This window comes from Aulostomus chinensis, chromosome 14 (assembly GCF_037954235.1).
Source record: "Aulostomus chinensis isolate RoL2024-O1b breed Wild chromosome 14, RoL_Achi_v1.0, whole genome shotgun sequence".
Classification (NCBI taxonomy): domain Eukaryota; kingdom Metazoa; phylum Chordata; class Actinopteri; order Syngnathiformes; family Aulostomidae; genus Aulostomus; species Aulostomus chinensis.
The window spans coordinates 14256564-14275371 of NC_141333.1; the positions used below are offsets into that span (position 1 = coordinate 14256564).

An 18808-nucleotide genomic window follows, 5' to 3' on the forward strand; every position below is an offset into this window, starting at 1 on the left:
AAAGACTCCACTACTCAGAGGTCATCTTTTAGTAATAGGATAATACATCATGCTGACTAGATCGTATGTCAGTAGTATCAGGAGCCCTAGGGGTCATTTGTTTGGAAACAAGGTCGATATGCTCCAGCTTGTGTTGTTAGCTGAGTTTCTGTTAGTGGGGTTATTGGTGTTAGTGACCCCATTACACTGAGCCAGCAGGCTGCTGTCATGTGTCCACATTTGTGTCTGTTTTGTGCCTGTATGCAAATGCTCAAGTACACTGTGAGCAGGTGGCACTCATGAGGGCAGGCCACTGCAGATCAGAGTGTCGCCACTGATTTTACCAGAGGGAAATCAAATGACAGGGAGTTAAACATGTTACATATTTAGTTTGCAACCCAGTGGAGTTAATTAACTCTCTTTTTTAGGCTGGAAAATGGTTGAGAGTTGTTGTCTAAAGCTACTGCTCGTGGTTAGCTCATCAACTGGATTAGACATCTGGAAATGCTTTCCAGGAGATGGAGTGAATGGAAATGGATCTTCTTTTGATGGGTGCTGATGTATACTTGATTTCGCTGTGAACGAGTACTGTTGATTTGATCTATAACCAACACACGAGCTGTGGAGTCAAGGGTGAGTGCTTATATCAAGAAATGCCTCGGATGTTTGGGTGGGGATTACATGTAGGCACGTGGTTATTGGTGTTGTTAAAATAGTCCTTTCACGAATTACCCGTCTATTTGAAAATAACATTTTCGCTGTATCCGTTAATAAACTAGAGTGAAGTTGATTTGGCAAAGCCCTTTTTCTCTAGTCAGCATTCTAAAACGGTAAGCAGGCAGTGGTACGGGCAGCTCCTGTTGCAGATGCTTGTTGTTGATGATGATGGCAATGCTGTATTTGTTTGTTTCCCCCAGAGCACCATCAACCCAGTGGATGGGATCTACCAGCCCCCTCTGGACCCCCCTGTAGCTAACACCACAATGCCAACACAGACCACACTACCCACAGGTACTGAGCACTGGAGTACGTCTGCATAGTCACACTGCACAGTCTTCTTGACGTGTTCACAAGACTTGTACACGTCACACACTCAACATCAATATGGCTGCATGTGGCAACAGCTCCCCTGATGTTTACGTCTTACCAGAATCCAGTTGATGTCCCCATGGTGGTGTCACTGAATGTAACTGAATATTCCATTGCTCTTTTTATACTTTTAGAAACAAATACTAATATAGTAATAATCCCTGTCCATGTTCTTGCGAGGGATGAAACCTGATGCAACTTCTACTAACTCCCCTCTATCTGTGCATAGATCATGTTTTTCCTCCTCAGGGATTTGACAAAGATGCTTAATTTCTTTACATATTTGATAACATAATTGTTGATGAAAATGTATCTCCTTTTGTGAAGCAGATCCTCTTTTTTAAATAGATTATTGCCTGGATTTTGCTGCATGGCATGACTGCACTCTGCTAAATTTACTGTCTATTTTGGTCGGATGACTCTGACTAGACTGTTTAAAAATGCTGTGAATATGAACATAGCTAAGTAGGCCATTCTAATTTCAGTCTCTTAATAGACTGTGTAATCTCAGTCACGACTGAAGCCATTCTGCAGCGTCTGAGATCATTCTCCTAGCGTCATCGCTAACTCATCTGCTTTCCTGCTCTTTTTGTCTCTTTCACCAAAGACACTTCTGAGGTGTGTAAATCAGACCAACGACCCTCAACGTTACCTGTTGGTCCCGTCGTCACGGTGATGGGCAGTCTGCAGACACCAACTCCCAACAGCACAGGTGAAAGATCACTTCATATCATAAAAGCTGTGATGTTAAAATGATTTTTTTTTCAATAAATTATATTGGATTACTCTTGTCCTGTAATAAATGATGAGGAATTAAAACTCAGCCATGTGAAAATATGTTGTGATTATCCTTCTCCTGCCTGGCTTGTTGTGTTCATTGGTATAAAGTACCTTAAAAGGCAAGGTAAAGTTTTGTGTTTGTCATCTGTGCTGAGGGAGCAGTATTAAAGCGCTGTTCTGTGCATTAAGGCTGCGTGCAGGAGAGAATTGTCGATTGAGGAAACTGACTTTCTTTATTGTTACTCTAAACCTCCTACTGGGCTCCACTATTAGCACTGAGAATGCATAGCTTGGAAGGAGCACTCTGGCATAACGCACAACCTGTTTTTTTTTTTGTTTTATTATTACTTATTTTGTTCTTTCCAATCTGTTAGGGAGTGGCCCATCAGGGCCCAGTAGCGGCGTCGCCTCACCAGCTCACATTCCCCTCCCCTCGCACTCTGTGCCAGACTTCTCCTATTCCTCCAGCGAGGATGAGTTCTACGATGCTGATGAGTTCTACCAGAGCACCACTTCCCCCAAACACTGCATTAAGTGAGTCTAGTATCAACCTACTTTCCATGTTTTCTGAAACTGACACTCCACATCAACAACACTTTGAGTGAACAGGCAACACTAAAACCTCGTTCCCACTGCTGAAAAAAACATTTGGCTTTTTCCTGCAATGGGAAGAGCTCTAATCACAGTGAAGATGGGCATTTATTGGTTCCAACTCTGATCAGCATTTATGGGAACACAAAAAAACAGGTGAATTTTGCAGCCAGGCTCCTGTGCTTCTGATCTCAGACACACATATGAGGAGTGGTGGGAGCTGCACTTTCAGCAGGTCACATGGAGTAATAAGATTGTCGCCTCTGCTGATGACATCCTCGACTTTGTCATCAAAGCCACAAATTCAACCCATCAACACTCAAGCAGTGATGCTCTAACATTGTTCAGTCCACTTTGGAGGTGGAAAAAAAAGCTGGAGCAAAAGAAAAAAAAATCCAACAGAAACACCGACCCTCTCCTCCACGATAATTTTACTACAGCTCCCAAAGTTTGTATCCATGCCAAAGATGCAGAACTCTAGGGCTGTTTTGACAACACCAGTCATTTTCTGGTGACAATGTCCGTATTCTAGAACAGGGGTGTCCAAACTGGTCCAGTTAAGGGCCGTGTGGCTGCAGGTTTTCATTCCAACCAAGCAAAAGCAGCACCCGATCCAACGAATGAGCTGTGAGGACACAGCTTAGTTGATTTAAGTAGAATCAGGTGTTGCTTTTGCTCGGGTGGAATGAAAACCTGCAGCCACACGGCCCTTAACTGGACCAGTTTGGACACCCCTGTTCTAGAACATCGTGCACCAGGAAAAACAAAACACAGAAAGGCAACTTCTCACATATGCAGGTCTGTGCAGTGGGAAAAGGTGTGAGCTTAGCCACTCAAGTGGAGAAAACACTGCAGAGAGCAAGTAAACATCATCCTGTTAAAGTGACCTTCGTCAATGGCAAACTTGCAAAAAGTTAATACTTTCTATCCTTATTTTTCCTGCTTCTTTTCCTCTCTCTCTCTCTTGCCCTCAGTCCCTCAGGGCCTCCAGCAGCCTCGCCTCTCACTAATGAAGAAACAGCGTTGAAGCGACCAGACACCACCGAGTCACTCAACTCGACCATGTCTAATGGCACCACAGATGCAGGTTAACAATGAAAAGCACGCCTGTCTCATAAAAAAAAAAAAAATTGCAATTTTATTTTATTCCTGTCTTTTATTTCAACTTTTTGCATCCGCTGGAGATAGAATTCATGGGAAGGAAGTGGTAATTTCTCCCCAGCTGGAGTTTTTTTATTTCCTCTTTTTAATAGCCAAAAAACCCTGTTGTTCTCAGATCCGTTTGATTGCCACGATGACCGTGATGATGATGGCGAGGGGGAATCAGTGGAGGAGCACAAAAGCGTCATCATGCATCTGCTCTCCCAAGTGCGTTTAGGAATGGATCTCACGAAGGTAACAAGTCCTGTTGTTTCATCCACATTTCTCGCTGCAGTGACCTTCTCCTTTGAACCTACTCAGCTAGTTTTCCTTCTCATTATATTTGCCAGGTGGTCCTTCCTACCTTCATCCTAGAGAGGAGATCTTTGTTAGAAATGTATGCAGATTTCTTTGCACATCCCGACTTATTTGTAAGGTAATGGTCCTTCTTAACCCTCCCACTGGTGTAGTCTTGTGTATCCTGCTGATATTCAGACATATTCCAGTATGTTAACTCGTTTTTGTGTCCGCTAGTATCGCTGAACAGCCAGAGCCCCGGGAGCGCATGGTTCACGTGGTGAAGTGGTACCTGTCAGCCTTTCACGCAGGGAGAAAAGGCTCAGTCGCCAAGAAGCCTTACAACCCAATCCTGGGAGAAGTCTTCTTCTGCCACTGGGATCTGCCCAGCGAGACAGAAGAGCCCCCTGCCCCAAATACGGTGAGACCACTGCAGCTGAGGCCGTCAAGCGAAGTTGGTCCCTTGTGACTTTTGATTTCGATGGCATTTTATTTTTTAAATGTTTCATGTAACGCAACTTACTCCTCTGTCGATTATTATATTTATGTCACACAATGAATTGCATTTCACTTTGTTTTAAAAATGGAAAATAGCCCCCTTTATGCAAACATAGATATTCCATTTTGTAACGATCACTAAAGATACTACTTTGTCTATTGAAACATATTTGATCACACGAATTGCAGGTGAAGACTTCATTTGTAAATGGAAAACTCGTTTTTAGTCTCGTTCTGTCTGTTTTGCATTTTCTGAATTTGTTTTGGAACTGGTTGCTTTGTATGTTTGATGTTTCTCAGTCAAACACACCATGCCCTTCATTTTTTGTTATGTACAGTTGCTACTTTGTATGTTTGCTCTCTTAATCTAGTTGTGTTCTCAGTCAGTTTCCTCTCCTCCACACTCCAGGATACCATCTCAGATGGTCCAGTTCCCTGGTCTTCACCCAACAGTGTGTGTTTTGTGGCAGAGCAGGTCTCTCATCACCCACCCAGTGAGTGACATACCTTCATCTTTAAAAGCAAAATATAAACTGGCGATCACACGCTGAACAGTTTTATTTCCTTTTGGACCTGCTGGGAATTTCTGTGTCATTAACTCCTCTGTATGTTCTCTCTTCTTCTCTAGTTTCTGCATTCTACGCAGAATGTTTAAGTAAGAAAATCCAATTCAACGCTCACATCTGGACCAAGTCCAAGTTTCTTGGCATGTCCATAGGTGTTCACAATATTGGCCAAGGTACATTTCTCTCCACGCTCTGTCAGACTTGACTATCATTCATTTGTGGAATTGAAACAAAGATCTGCTTGTCTTCATCTAGGTTGTGTGTCGTGTTTGGAGCATGATGAACATTACATCCTGACCTTCCCAAACGGATACGGACGGTTTGTTTCCCTCTGTTTGTCCACACTGATTTTTGTCAAGTTGTTAGTCTTGGCTTGCCTCACCTGAGCTTCTACGTCCAGGTCGATCCTGACTGTTCCGTGGGTGGAGCTGGGTGGGGAATGCAACATCTCCTGTTCTAAGTCGGGCTACAGTGCGAACATCGTGTTCCACACTAAACCATTCTACGGAGGCAAGAAGCACAGGATCACAGCGGAGATTTTGTAAGAATATATCAGATTTTAAATCAGTTTACAGACCATTGAAGAACTCCCCATCATTAAAATCACTGAACCTTTTTAACCCAACATAGCACCAATATTCTCTTTGTTTCTTTTTCAGTGCACCAAATGATAAGAAGTCTTTCTGCTCTATTGAAGGAGAGTGGAATGGAGTGATGTATGCCAAGTGGGCAACTGGAGTGAGTCCCTTTTCTCTGTATTTCCCAGTTTGATAGATTTATTATCCAAATGAAATGCAGATATTTATGGCACTGTGTTGCAGTTTGTTTGAATAAATGTAAATCTCATTTCATAATGCCAGGAGAACACAGTATTCATAGACACTAAGAGGATGGGCATCATTAAGAAGAAAGTGAGGAAGCTGGAGGACCAGCTGGCCTACGAGTCTCGAAGGTGAGAATCTGAACATCAGCAGTCTCTCATATGGTGGGATACAACCTTCAGAGACAAAACCCCGTTTGTTTACGTTCCGCCCGCCAGACTATGGAGGGACGTGACGCTGAACCTGAAGCTGAAAGACATCGATGCAGCAACAGATGCCAAACACCGGCTGGAGGAGAAACAGAGAGCTGAAGCGAGAGAGAGGAAGGAGAACGAGCAGCAATGGGAGACCAGGGTTAGGCCTGTTTTTCAACTCTAAATCAAAATCCAAGTTTGTTTTGTTTGTGTTTTTTCTTTCTGTGAAACAATGCTGGACGAGTGCCTTCATCAGCTTGTATCAACCACTTTTAACCAATACTGTCATGACATCCACCCATCAATTAATGTTCAGGGTTTAATACAATATGTCTACCAACTATGATGAACTTGGCTAAATAGCAACATTGGTGTCTTTGGCTGTTAAACCACCTCAAACCCTGTTTTCATCCCTACTGTGGTTATGGGACCACTATCTAGAATTTATTCATGTTGAGGAATCGATGACGGCTGCCTAATGTTTTGTTAAGACACCCTGTAGACACGCCCACTGTAGGCTTTCCAGTCAAATTCCTCACAGTATTGTATCGAGCCGTTCCACCCTGTTTCACTCATAAATGTCACGATAAAACACTGAGACAGTCTTTAAATATCGTGTCCAAATGTAGGAAATCCAAAAAGATTTTATTTTATTTATTGATCATTTTGTGGCATCATGGTTCCAAAAATGTGATTGTTATAGCTAAATGTTATTTTTCTTGTGTGCCTGCAGCTATTCCACGAGGACGGCGAGTGCTGGGTCTACGACGAGCCTCTTTTAAAGCGATTAGCCTCCCAGAGGCACTGAGAGAGACTACGAACACTCTGATTGATATATACATATACACACACACACACACACACCCCCGCACACACAGTACATACACATAAAGAAATTCTCACACACAGCAGAGTCTTCATAAGAACTCTTTTGCAGAACAACTTGTTATCCAAGCCTTGGAATGACTGCTGATGGAATATATACACAGCTTTGCATCTGACTGTAAAACGACATGGAAATGAATGAAATCAAGTGGAAAAGCACCTAAGATGTATCATGAAAATTAGTAAAGCCCACCCATGCACGTGGGCAACTCTACTTCCACCACCACCAATAACCGCCAACACGAGACTCGGCAGCACCGCGGAGATCGCCTCTCAACTCTACCCACCGCACCCTTCATTATGTTTTTGTTTCTTTTGGGGGAGGGGGTGGGGGTGCAGTTGAATTCAAATAAACCTTGACAAATAAAACAGCGCTCAACATCTCAGGGAATCTGGTGACTGAGGAAAGAAAGCTGCTGCCCCCTCCAAGAGTCTGACAGCCTTATAACGTTGGAACGGATTCATCTTAACAGGGCAGGGAAGAAATTCTCTGCTTGCCTGCAACTAGTTAAAACTGTTGTTTATATATAAATATATAGATATACATATGATGGATATATAAATATATATTCTTTTTATTTTTAACGCTCCTATGGTTTATTTTTCTTTCAGGCAATAGTGTAAAATACTTGAGAAATCGATGGCTTTACATCTTTAGGAATCATTCCATGTACACTTGTTCTGGTCTCAGTTCACTTGCCTCCTGTTCGGTCCCTCACTGTTTTCTCTCTTGTGTGACCCAGAAGTGAAGCCCTACGTCAGCCGTCGCATCTGAGCAAACCAGTCGGTGATGTGATCGACGTTTGGAGTTTATGCAATAGTTTCATTTGCTTGTAGACGGACACATTGTTTGACCGTGATGCCAAATGGTTTCCGAAGAAGGCTGTTAAGGGGCGGTTCTAGACAAAGAATTCCCGTTACCTGAACGCATTTATGATCAAATGATTGTTTACATGTTTTTCTTCTGGACAGCTGGTCCACGACAAGGATAGAAGAGCAGGGCCGTCAAGTCAGAATGGATCACTTTGACGTTCGCACTCGCGTTGAAAGGAGGCAACGAGTGAAAACGGTGAAAGAACCAGACGTTTGAAACGTCCAGACTGGTTTCTTGTAACAAATGTTCCTCCTGTACTTTCCAAGATGAGAACCACACAGAGAGTATTATACACATGCTTCTTTTTTTTGACTCATTATCCATTCTCTTATTTACAGCTACATAGGTTGGATGCAATGACAATTGGATGAGATACAAAAATAAACTACTTTCACCTGAAAATGTCCAAGAAATGTCTCTCCGTGAGCCTACAGCTGAGCCTTCTATCGTGTCTGACTGAAACATCCCTCACATCCCAGAACAAACTGGTGGAAAACTACTTTAGATGTTCCAATCTTTGGTCTGAAGCAGAGCGATTCAAGTCCAGTTGAGTTAGATATGAAGCTTTTGGTTTGTTTCTCATCCATGTTAATTGTTACTTGAGGCCTTTCCATACATTTCAGTATCACCCAACAAATAGAGAGCAATCAACACCACTGTACATTTTTATTTCATTCTGATCATAACCATTGATTGTACCAGGTTTTCCTGTTCTTGATACAGAATATTAAATCTCCATTAATTTATTCCTCTGTCATGGTTCTTCCAAATGAGTATTTTAGACTCCGGGCACATCGCTGGAGATTTTCACCTCAATTCATTGCAGTAGAGCTAGCTCACATTAATCTTATTTTTGGTACTAAACCTATTTTATGCCCAGGGTTTGATGGTGTATGCTGGAATAACCTGGCCTCAGATGTCGTGGATCACGATTTAGGAAAGTGCTCCATGATGTATCATTTACACCAGCATGCTGGAGACTCCTCATCAAGATGCGACCTTAAAGTCATCAGAGGGACAAACAGATTAATTTGCAGTTAGTTTGAAAGATCCAAAGGAACTCGTGAACTTTGACCTTCCAGTGGTGGAGGAAGCACAAGGTTCCTCTACTTCAGTTAGTCGATATACTGATTAAAAAACAGACCTCTGGTTAAAGTCGATTCAAAATTCTAACTAAGTGAATGCAGATTTTATATGGAGTTTCCACTAAGTGGAAGCTCGCAATCTACATGATTTTTTTGTATAGCTAGAGTGTCCAAGACTTGAACCACTCACCTCTTAAGGTTCTGTTAAAAGTGGTGTGTTTGCCATGTTCTCTGTTCAAAAGTGTTGCCGTCTTAAAATAATCGCCTTAGTCATTTTTAAAGTTTTTCAGAAAACAAAAAAAATGGAGATAAAACAAAGAGTTGTTTTAGGCAAAGAAATCTGTCAAAAAATGACTTAGGCAGTTATTTTAAGAAAGTGACTTTTTTCTCTTCAAACTAGCAAGTGAGTGAGGGGTTCGGATAACTATCATGGAGTTAAAAAGAACTTTGGGTTTCATCTGTAAAATGTCCTTATGCCCACATTTGTTCTTTCACACTGGTTCTGTAAATGCCCTCAGTTCAGTCTTAGGGACAGAAAGCAATACCTGATGGGTATTTGGAACTTCCTGATCCCGTCATCTACTTTGCGTTCCATGTAGCATTAAAGCCTTTGCAAGTCTGGATGATAGACAGTTAAGAAGAATTACACAAAGAAGTCGGAATTAGGATTTTATTAATAGCCTTCAGGCTTTGTTTCCTGTCTGTAAGCCTAAACTGAGGGCTAAGACAATGTGCGGCCTGAGAGAACAACACTGCCTCACGGAACAGGCCCTTAATTTCATGGTTTGATGTAAAAGACAGTCACAAAGTTCCCATGTCAAAGTACAGATACCATGAAAATGTAAGCGACTTAAATACATTACAATACTTCCCACCATAGCTGCTCGTTTGTTGCGCAAGTGTTGCGTAAAATTATTCCTCCTTTTCGTACCAACACCCACCGAGACTACGCCTTCATTCCATATTTTCTGGGAGGATCCACTAGGGGTCCCACTAATTTCCCATCAGCCTGTGCGGCAGCCCGTATAAAATAGCTCTTCGCCCACCAGTCAGTCCCATTTCGCCGCTGAATCTGAGGTACGTACAGCAGTAATTATCCCGCTCAAATTTTAATAAACATGCGCAAACTGTTTCTAAACGTAATTGCGCATGTTTAACAGAGTGTATATCTGTTAATTCCTGCTCTGTTTGTTTTTTTTCAACTAAATTCCTGCTAGCTTAACGGTAGAAGGCCTCCACCACGTGCTGCCTTTTAGCCAACCAGCCAATCCCTTCATTTAACACCAGAGCAACTGGCCGCATGTAGTAATGTCCCATGTCCGTGTGATGATAAACTAGTGTTGGTAGGGACATCTGAGAACCTGTGAAGAACGCCAACATTACTGATAGCATGGGACGTTAGCTTCACCAGCTCTCGTTAGCTGCCTCGTGCTAGCTCCTCTGACGTTAGACGTGGTCAGACGTGGCTGTAACTAATGGTTGTTTTTTTTTCCTTATACATTTCTTTCAGGCTCAAAATGACTCCAGGATTTGGAACACATCAAATAGTTGACTTGTAAGTTCTGTTTTGTTTTTTTTTAATTTAGTTTCAATCAGGCTATAAGTCTCTGATGATTCAGTATAAGAGTAGTGGACAGAAGTGGTTTCTGAGAAATTCTACGCTGAGACTTTACATTCTTCTTCCTGCTTTTCCATTAATACGACCAGTATAGCATTAAAGTGTACTCATCCGTCCACAGGTCTCGGGGACCCGAGAGACACGAAGCAACAGGAGTCGGAAGATGTTGGTTAGTGTCCTCATGGTTCCAGATATCAGTGGCAGTCTGCTTCTCTGAGGTGCTGGAGGATTTGTGAACGTGTTGTCATGAATATTACATGCTTGTGTTTTCTCCACCGCTGAAAGCTGCTCAATGAACAAAAATAAAGCAATTTCATAATGAGGAGCTACAATTTCAACTGCCCAAACGTCTTAAAATGTACAGTTTGGTTCCCTGCCCTCAGATCTGAGGAGTTTTTCACAACTCACTGATCTGCTGAATGTGGGTAACATTTTAGCCAGTGCAAGGACGTGGCTTTGCTTTGACATGTAAGACCTCACCTCAGAGAAGCACGGCCTTGCATCTCCCCGTGTTACTGTGATGACTCTTTATTTGCTACTCTTGACAAGATGGATGACGATACAGCCAACCACATTTATTAATACCTGAGGCACGGACCAGTTGATTCCTGGAAGCCGAAGATGACCATTTCAATGATTAATTGTCCTTCGTTGCATTCCACAGGTGCGTTCTGGGAGTGTGAATCATCAGTTGGACTCCCATCACAGGTAATACACCCTGATTTATAGTACTAGCATCTCAGGTGCAAACTGTCAATGATGATTTTTGTTTAAAACAATGGGAATCTCTCTGAAAAAGACTGAAAGATGACATTGCTCTGATGCAGTGCTGATCAGAAACGGTTGCATGACTGCACAACTCTGGCTCAGACTAATCGTGTTTTTTTTTCTTTTTTTTTTTTTAAACAAACTTTCAGATGACTCGTCGTGTCAAAAGACCCTGTCAAGACAACCTTGGTTATGACTTGCAGGTGAGTTCTAATCAAAACTCCCGTCAGTGTTAAAAAAGGTCAGATGCAGTGATGAGTGCATAGTTCAGCAGATAACTGTGACGAAGAAAAATGTCTTTCGCTCCTAACTGATGCATTGACCTCTCTTACCTGCAGGATCACTACTTTCCTGAAAAGATTCTAACCTGTCCCCCCCCCCCCCTTTTTTGTTCTATTTTATAGAACCAAATGTGTGGAAGAAGACGGGAGGTGAGTTGCTACGTCAGGGCTGCAGCTCTATAATGGTGCTTGATGCAGTGATGACCGCATAGTTCAGCAGATGAAACTGTGAAGAATACGGATTGTCTTTCGCTCCTAGCTGATGTGTCAAGGAAATTGATTCCAACGCCGCAAACTCAAAGGACCATAATGTTAATGAGTATCTCCTGTCGTCCCTCAGACACATGGACCTGCCACCAGAGCGTCTTCACTCCCGTCATGGTGAGAGTCGTGTTAAAGTCGTGCCGATGCAGCTAAGATCGCTCAGATGTGATGAATTTGAATCAGGTCGCTGATCTGTTTGAGGAAAATTGGTCATCTATTCTGATCTGTAGCGTTAAAAGACAGGAACCACCATGACCATGGCAATGTATTGAACTATTTTTGACTTTGCAGAGGAAGCAGGCTTGTTGCTGCCAGGTGGAATGAACAGATGTGAAGAGGTGAGTTTCAAAATATGAAAGTGGCTTAGACCCAGGTGTGCAGTACTGAACAGCTCAGTATTTTCCCCTAAAACTTGTAAATTTAGTAGTGAGGATACACATGGAGGTGTGATCTATTGATGAGCCTCATCAGCCTTCACCTGGGTCTGAGCTGCATGTGTCCTCTGGGACTGTAGTGCATCCCTGTGCCCTGACCTGTGTGATGATAGACGAAGGCTGACGATGAACTGTGGAGTCTGTATATTAGCTCTAGCTGACCTGGTCACTGAGGATTATTTTTGACCTGAGTAGCTGATTTGCACTTTTGACTTGCTGCTTGTCCTCGTCTTCAGGTTGCGATTCACATGAGAAGCTGCCAGTAGGATGAGTGACGCCCAGGTGAGAATGAGTGATGCCATTCTACAGCGGCACTGTCAGGGGTTCGGTGATGTCTAAACAAATGTCTGACCTGAACTACAATGTGGATAACTTGTTACTGAGTAACCCAGCCGCGTCAGAGCCAGACTCTGCCAGTAATTGCTTGTAATAAGGGTTTTCTCATCTTTCCTGTCAGGCCATCGGTGGCTGCATCGCTCACAGAATTGCAAGTACGTTTTTAAACTTCAGTGATTTTTAATTGTAGAACTCGAGGTTTAGTGCCACTCTGCCAGTGATGATAAGATTCTGCCAAATGATTGTTGTTGATTATAACCCTTACCGTTCCAACTTTGTCTGAGCATGTGGCTGTGAAAAGCAGTATTCTCATCCCCTTCTTGGATTTCCGGGTTTAATGGAATGTGTGTTTTTGTTTTCCTCCAAAGGAGCTGCGGAAACTGAACATCTGAGGTTGGCTGTCTGCTGTCCTGCTGGGTTATTGTCAGAAGCATTTCCTTATTACACCGGCAGCCTGGTCCAAAACAAGCAGCTGTTCACTTTTCAACTCATGTTAACCGATAATGTTTCACAAATGCCGGTGTTTTACTGTGGCAAATAAAATGGCTTGAAAGTACATGTCTTAATGGTCATAAATGAGGTTTAAACCATGTCTAATGTTTCATGGTACATGAGATTGAAGCGGGGCATCGAGTGAGACCCTGGTACTGTAGGTTTACATGGAGATTTTATAAACTGGAGAAATGGGAGGCCGATGACGTCAGCATTTACCGGAAGTTAGGCTATATTTAATGAGCCAGCTGTTCCGGTATTATGTAATGACATGAACACGCGTTCTATGACCACATACCGAGAAACGCTGCTGAAATGCCCCGTACACGGTAGAATTATGCATAAGTCCCTAAATGAAGGCACCTCGGGCAGGCAGCTGTCAGCCGTCCAGACGGGCGGAGCTACGTAGCCGCGGCCGCCCTCCCGTCCTTAAAAACAAGCGCTCCCCCTCCAGCGCCGTAGTAGTGAAAGGAATTATCGTCTCGGTGCAGACCGCCAGGTCCAAATTAATGGGAGTCCAGCGTCAGGACGCGGTGTCCAGTCTCGTCGTGCCCGTCTCTCGCCAGCCTCTTCACCGATGTGTGTGCGGCGGTTGCTGCCTGTGCTGCTGGCTCTGTCCGCAGCGGAGGCCGACTTCTTCCAGTTCGACAGCATTTCCAACGCGTCTACTTACTATTTTAATTATATTTATTGTAACATATGGGAGGGGGAGTGTCAGCCCCACCAGGACGACGCCACACAGCAAGGTAAGAGGCTCCGCTAATGGCGATTATCTCACAATGAAGGATGCTAGCATGAATACATCACACTTACAACCCGCGTTGTTGTCCTTGCTGATGGTGTGAACAGTCCCTACCCGGGACCTGTGGGGCGGGATTCCTCAGGATTACATGAGCCTGATGTACCAGTGGTACTGCAGCCTGGGCCAGTGCTGTGAGTCCGGAGACTGCAGGATCACCAACAACATCACAGGTACCACACTCACCTGGAAACTAGCAACCAGGAATGTTCTCCCTGGACATAACACTGTACTCGCTATTGTATATGGAGAGTTGAAACAGCAGGGGTGGGTATCACAAAACCATCAATGTCCTCTAAATCCTCTGAATGCACGATTGTAAAAAAATATATAAAATTTTTTTTATTTTATTTTATTTTTTACTTTAACAAATTTAATCCAAAATGAGGATTATTGTCCAGGGAGGTAAACTTGCAAATTGAGCGTAATCGTTTAAATCAGAGGTGAAGCTGAGATGAATGGACAACAGAATCAGAATGCAATTCATAGTTCTCACATTTCATATTTAGAGTTGAAACAATCAATTAGTCCAATGAGAGCAAAAATGTTACAATTTTGGATTGTTGGATGGACAAAAGAAGGAATTTTAGTGTCTGGATGTGTCGGTTTCTTTTCATTTGTAACACTCCATTTAGACTCTTGGTTGTAGCTGAGACATTTCCATCTTAGTGCTGCTATTCATTAAACCCATAAACCCATCAGCTTTTTAACAAATATGAAAGCTCCAATTGTTTCCTCTCTTGAGACCTAAAAGGAATTTTCATTTTTCACGAAGTTTTTCATTAATATTTTAATGAGACATGTTGCTACAGTGTCATTGCTCGGATGATCCTGCGCCATCAATTCGAAGCCTGTACTCTGTCCTTGCTCACATTCTTAGGTCTGGCGAGGGACCTTCAGACCAAGCTCCACGGGCAGCACCTGGCCCAGTCTGTGGTTCTGAAAGCCATCCAGGGTTTCATCAATAACCCAGAGTCCAACAAGCCTCTGACGCTCTCCTTCCACGGCTGGTCTGGCACAGGAAAGAACTTTGTGGCTCGTATGATTGCCGATAACCTTTACCGGGAAGGGGTGAAGAGTGAATGTGTCCGCCTGTTCATCGCCCCGTTCCACTTCCCACACGCCAGGCTGGTGGACACGTACAAGGTAGGAGCTCACGGCTCTCTGTTGGCAGAGCCTGAGTACTGCTGGCAGAGCTTTCCAGGCCTCTACTTGCTCATCTTACGTCAAATCAAACATTGAAAGCTTTTGGAACCTGGCGTTTTCCCAAGTAGGCTGCATCAGATTTCATAATGATGTTTACACAGTATTATTACAGATTGCAGATTAATCCAGATTTAACAGGATAAAGAAAGCAGGATAACCTTTATCACAGTTTGCAGAATTTGTAAACGTGGACTCTGATTTCTGAACGCCTCTGCTGTGGCGACATGTTGCCAGAAGGTTTTAGAAATCAAACTTGATATTGAATAGAAAAATTAACCTCTAATAAGAAGGATTAGAGTTGGATTGGAAATCTTAAGGTAAAAACTCCAGATATTTGTGTTTTTTTGACATCGTGGTCTCCTCGTCTCTCTCCAGGGCCAGCTGAGAGAGGCAATCCGGGATATGGTGCTCCGATGCCCTCAGACCCTGTTCATCTTCGATGAGGCTGAGAAGCTCCATCCGGGACTCATTGATGCCATCAAACCCTACATGGATCACTATGACAACGTGGATGGGGTCAATTACCGCAGAGCCATCTTCCTCTTCCTCAGGTTGGTTCAGGTGTTGTTAAAGTATCGCTCCTCTCTGATGAAGGATGTTCCTCCCTCTGACTCCATCACTCCTCCTAATGGATTTTCTCACGTGTTCAATTACTAATGTCAGATTTCTACCGATGTATAATCTGCTCACTCCAGTGTAGAACTGCACATCTCACTGTACGATGAGAGGACCACCATCACTCACATCCAATGCTATCACACAAATCAGACTTAAATTTACTTAATGCGTAAATGCACGTCTCTAATTAGTTCAGTTCTTTTAGTATAATCAATATTTGTATTGAAAACAATATGTAACGTGATTTTTTTAATTTTTTTTTTTACAGCTGTGCCCAAAACTATACTCAGTTGTGTAAAATCAAATTGTATCAACAATAGAAGGGAGAGTAGATAGGTATTTTTGCAGTTTTTGCAAGATTCTGACAACAAAGACCAAAAAATACAGGGGGATGTTTAAAAAAACAACAACCTGACAGTCTACCTCCACTTCTTCAGCTAAAAACACTTTCCTCCTAACGGTACATGACTGTTTTTGCGGTATCCACCTCTGCAGTAATATTGGAGGCGCAACAATCAACGATGTAGCGCTGGATTTCTGGCACTCGGGTCAGAATCGAGAGGACATTGGGATGGAAGACCTGGAGCATCGGCTACGGGCTGAAACCATGGAGTCTCAAGGTAGGCAGCTGTGTTCGCTAAGTGCCTGGTGGTTTCCAGACCTTGCGTCACTTCGACATCACGCAGTCACCAGGCTTTTCTCTCTGTAAGACATCAAAAACTCCTCATGTCCAAGAGCACATTTTTCCTGAGTGATGTCATTAGTGAGGACCAATTTCTTTCACTATTTCTCATCTGATTGAATGAGGTTAAACGACCCGGCTGCACAGAGAACTTGCACACTGTAGTATTGATTCTGTCTGATCATGCCACTGCAGCAATCTGTCACAGTACAGCAAATGGTGTGATTCTTAAATTTTGACAAGACGTTGGGCCTTATTCATGAAATGCTCTATTGCATACATTCGTTGTTACATAGTTAAGGATTTTTTTTTTTTAGCATTTCTTCTATTCTTGAAGACATTTAGCAAATCCTGATGGATATTTGTTACTCTTTGCTTCTCCTGGCATCTGTTGTGTTCTTAATTACTGTCACTTAGGCTTTAATGTTAACAGAGGTACTCAATCAATGTCAGGAGCAAGAAGTTGCGATTAGCGGTCAGGCTTTAGATACTGTCTGTAAGACTAAATTGAGGGCTGAAAGTCCCATATTTTCTGTAGTGACATATTTCCATTTTTCAGGTGGTTTTGCCCAGAGCGAGCTGATGTCTGGGCACCTGATTGACTTCTTTGTGCCCTTCCTTCCTCTGGAGTACCGTCACGTCAAGCTCTGTGCCCGGGACGCCTACACCGCCAGAGGTCTGGAGACAGATGAAGCTACGCTTGATGAGGTGGCCAAGGCCATGCTGTATGTACCCAAAGAGGAGAGACTGTTCTCTGCCCAGGGATGCAAGTCTATTCCCCAGCGGATCAACTTCTTCCTCCCTTAGAAATAAAGAGGAAGACGGAGGGAGAGACCTGGAGGAGGTGTGAGATCATTCCCAGCCCATCTGCGTACAGAGCCACGGTGGGGCTGTGTTCTCGCTGCTCGGCTCCACCTCCTCCCGCCCTCACAGACACCACACGTGTCCGTCCAGGTCCCCCTGAGAAGGCCAGACTGCAGGGCAGATCCAGTGTTGGAGGGGGAGGCAGTGATCGATGGTCACGTAGCGTGTGGCTCCTCTTCTTCCCCTGCCTGATGAAGAATCCAAGAAGAAGTTACCAGTGGTTGTAAAGGGATCCATCACACCATTTATATCTGTTTACATCAGCCATGTTGCACTGCTTGTTTATATCTTGAGGCCAGAATTAATGTGAGGCATTCATGCTTATATTAGCACTGGTTATTTATGGACACCATTACCACATTTGAGCATCTTGGTGTACCGGATCATTTTCATGGCATTTCTGTGTACGTGCGCACATCAACTTTGAGTATTGTGGTGTGAACAGTAGAAAATGTTTCATAGTTGTAGGGATGGACTGTGGTACAAATGTTACTCGAAATTGTTACAAGAAAACACAAGACACCAGGTGTGAAAAGCAAATTTTTGTAAATATGTTTAATGTATGTTTTAATTGCGGAATTTTATTCTTCCCAGTAATTTTAGTGATTCGTATAAACTCACGAAATGTCTGATATCGTCAACCTTTTTTTTAATATATTATGATATATTTATATATTTGGGTGATAGTTTTTATTCCACTGACTTGCTTTATCTCAACATCTTCACTCTCACATACACTTACAGATCTGAGGTCAGATTGTGGGCTGGATAGATGATCATGGAAAGGAATAATGTCAGATGTGATTCTGAGAAAATAAAAATCCACTTTCAACCTACATTGTCGTTCATGTCATGGAATTATTGAGTGGGAATACTTTACTTAAACATATAATTAACATTCCATATCGTTTGATTGTTAACACTTAACTGGGGTGCTTTCACAACGATTAGTAAATGTGAAATTAACAGGTATGTTGAGTAATCAATGTTCCATGTTAACTGAAATATAACAAAGATGGATTTACAAAACTGATCGTAAGATAATGGTTGACTTTGCTTAATTAATGTGTACCCAGCTCTCTTAACTAGGAATGAAGAAACTATTTTTAATCTGCCCTTATTATAAAATACTACCTTTTTATTAATGAGGTATTGTGATGTATTGGTCAATTCAAAACTCCTACACCTTAAAAGTCGGACATATTTGGGGTGCAAATAATTATTTTCTCTCTTAAGGAATCTTTCAATTATTGTTTGATAAATGGCTTCCCATAAACAAATATGTCTGAGTTAAATACAGGGACAGTGTCTGATCCGGATCAGGGGCGAGAGTCAGTCTCATTCTTTTTTCTTTTTTTTTTAACCATTTTATTGATTTTCTCAGGAAATTTTTTTTCAAGGATGCTTTATGAAGATATTTGAGATGTACAGAATATATTATGTAATGGGTAGTGTGGGTTTTATGCCAAACTTTGTGGCCTAGCTGATTGGGTTACCCTCTGTTAACCTAATCTCATTGGTACATTAAGTAAATTCGACCTGATATTTTAACTTGGTGTCAGGTTATGGTTAGGATTGGTTGCAGGTTAAGGTAAGGGGAAATACATATTGACAGGGAAACACAATTCGACATAACACCGATTCTGA

General features: G+C 42.6%; 2 protein-coding genes and 6 non-coding genes across 12 annotated transcripts in view; all 8 read left to right on the forward strand.

Moving 5' to 3' along the window:
• Positions 1 to 7213, forward strand: part of osbpl9 (oxysterol binding protein-like 9) — a 30681-nt gene extending 23468 nt beyond the window's left edge. For all 4 annotated transcript variants that reach the window (XM_086224156.1, XM_086224157.1, XM_086224159.1 and 1 more), the window contains 15 exons: positions 897 to 990; positions 1676 to 1780; positions 2223 to 2382; positions 3414 to 3526; positions 3716 to 3834; positions 3930 to 4015; positions 4114 to 4297; positions 4784 to 4868; positions 5003 to 5113; positions 5196 to 5259; positions 5341 to 5481; positions 5600 to 5678; positions 5801 to 5892; positions 5980 to 6115; positions 6689 to 7213. In XM_086224156.1, the coding sequence (XP_086080282.1) occupies positions 897 to 990; positions 1676 to 1780; positions 2223 to 2382; positions 3414 to 3526; positions 3716 to 3834; positions 3930 to 4015; positions 4114 to 4297; positions 4784 to 4868; positions 5003 to 5113; positions 5196 to 5259; positions 5341 to 5481; positions 5600 to 5678; positions 5801 to 5892; positions 5980 to 6115; positions 6689 to 6763 (1644 nt within the window). In that variant the 3' untranslated portion in view covers positions 6764 to 7213. The remainder of the gene's footprint in view (positions 1 to 896; positions 991 to 1675; positions 1781 to 2222; positions 2383 to 3413; positions 3527 to 3715; positions 3835 to 3929; positions 4016 to 4113; positions 4298 to 4783; positions 4869 to 5002; positions 5114 to 5195; positions 5260 to 5340; positions 5482 to 5599; positions 5679 to 5800; positions 5893 to 5979; positions 6116 to 6688) is intronic.
• Positions 7214 to 9802: 2589 nt separating this feature from the next.
• tor3a (torsin family 3, member A) lies at positions 9803 to 17991 on the forward strand. 2 transcript variants are annotated; one of them, XM_086224840.1, is made up of 16 exons: positions 9803 to 9876; positions 10310 to 10354; positions 10539 to 10586; positions 11082 to 11125; positions 11335 to 11388; positions 11590 to 11616; positions 11807 to 11913; positions 12022 to 12068; positions 12401 to 12446; positions 12622 to 12655; positions 12869 to 13738; positions 13842 to 13964; positions 14672 to 14937; positions 15373 to 15548; positions 16111 to 16235; positions 16857 to 17991. In XM_086224840.1, the coding sequence occupies exons 11-16, from the start codon at positions 13570 to 13572 to the stop codon at positions 17102 to 17104; spliced, it is 1107 nt and encodes a 368-aa protein (XP_086080966.1). In that variant the 5' UTR covers positions 9803 to 9876; positions 10310 to 10354; positions 10539 to 10586; positions 11082 to 11125; positions 11335 to 11388; positions 11590 to 11616; positions 11807 to 11913; positions 12022 to 12068; positions 12401 to 12446; positions 12622 to 12655; positions 12869 to 13569; the 3' UTR covers positions 17105 to 17991. The 2 variants fall into 2 exon arrangements, with proteins under 2 accessions (XP_086080966.1, XP_086080965.1); XM_086224839.1 differs by having other exon boundaries at positions 11807 to 11847.
• Positions 10112 to 10194, forward strand: LOC147249848 (small nucleolar RNA SNORD74). Its single transcript, XR_015119395.1, has one exon. It is a non-coding gene; the product is annotated as a small nucleolar RNA SNORD74 (small nucleolar RNA).
• Positions 10402 to 10468, forward strand: LOC147249849 (small nucleolar RNA SNORD75). The gene has a single exon (XR_015119400.1). It is a non-coding gene; the product is annotated as a small nucleolar RNA SNORD75 (small nucleolar RNA).
• LOC147249850 (small nucleolar RNA SNORD79) lies at positions 11166 to 11246 on the forward strand. The gene has a single exon (XR_015119393.1). It is a non-coding gene; the product is annotated as a small nucleolar RNA SNORD79 (small nucleolar RNA).
• On the forward strand, positions 11429 to 11507 carry LOC147249851 (small nucleolar RNA snR60/Z15/Z230/Z193/J17). Its single transcript, XR_015119396.1, has one exon. It is a non-coding gene; the product is annotated as a small nucleolar RNA snR60/Z15/Z230/Z193/J17 (small nucleolar RNA).
• LOC147249852 (small nucleolar RNA snR60/Z15/Z230/Z193/J17) lies at positions 11656 to 11737 on the forward strand. The gene has a single exon (XR_015119397.1). It is a non-coding gene; the product is annotated as a small nucleolar RNA snR60/Z15/Z230/Z193/J17 (small nucleolar RNA).
• On the forward strand, positions 12713 to 12786 carry LOC147249853 (small nucleolar RNA SNORD47). Its single transcript, XR_015119401.1, has one exon. It is a non-coding gene; the product is annotated as a small nucleolar RNA SNORD47 (small nucleolar RNA).
• Positions 17992 to 18808: the final 817 nt, after the last annotated feature.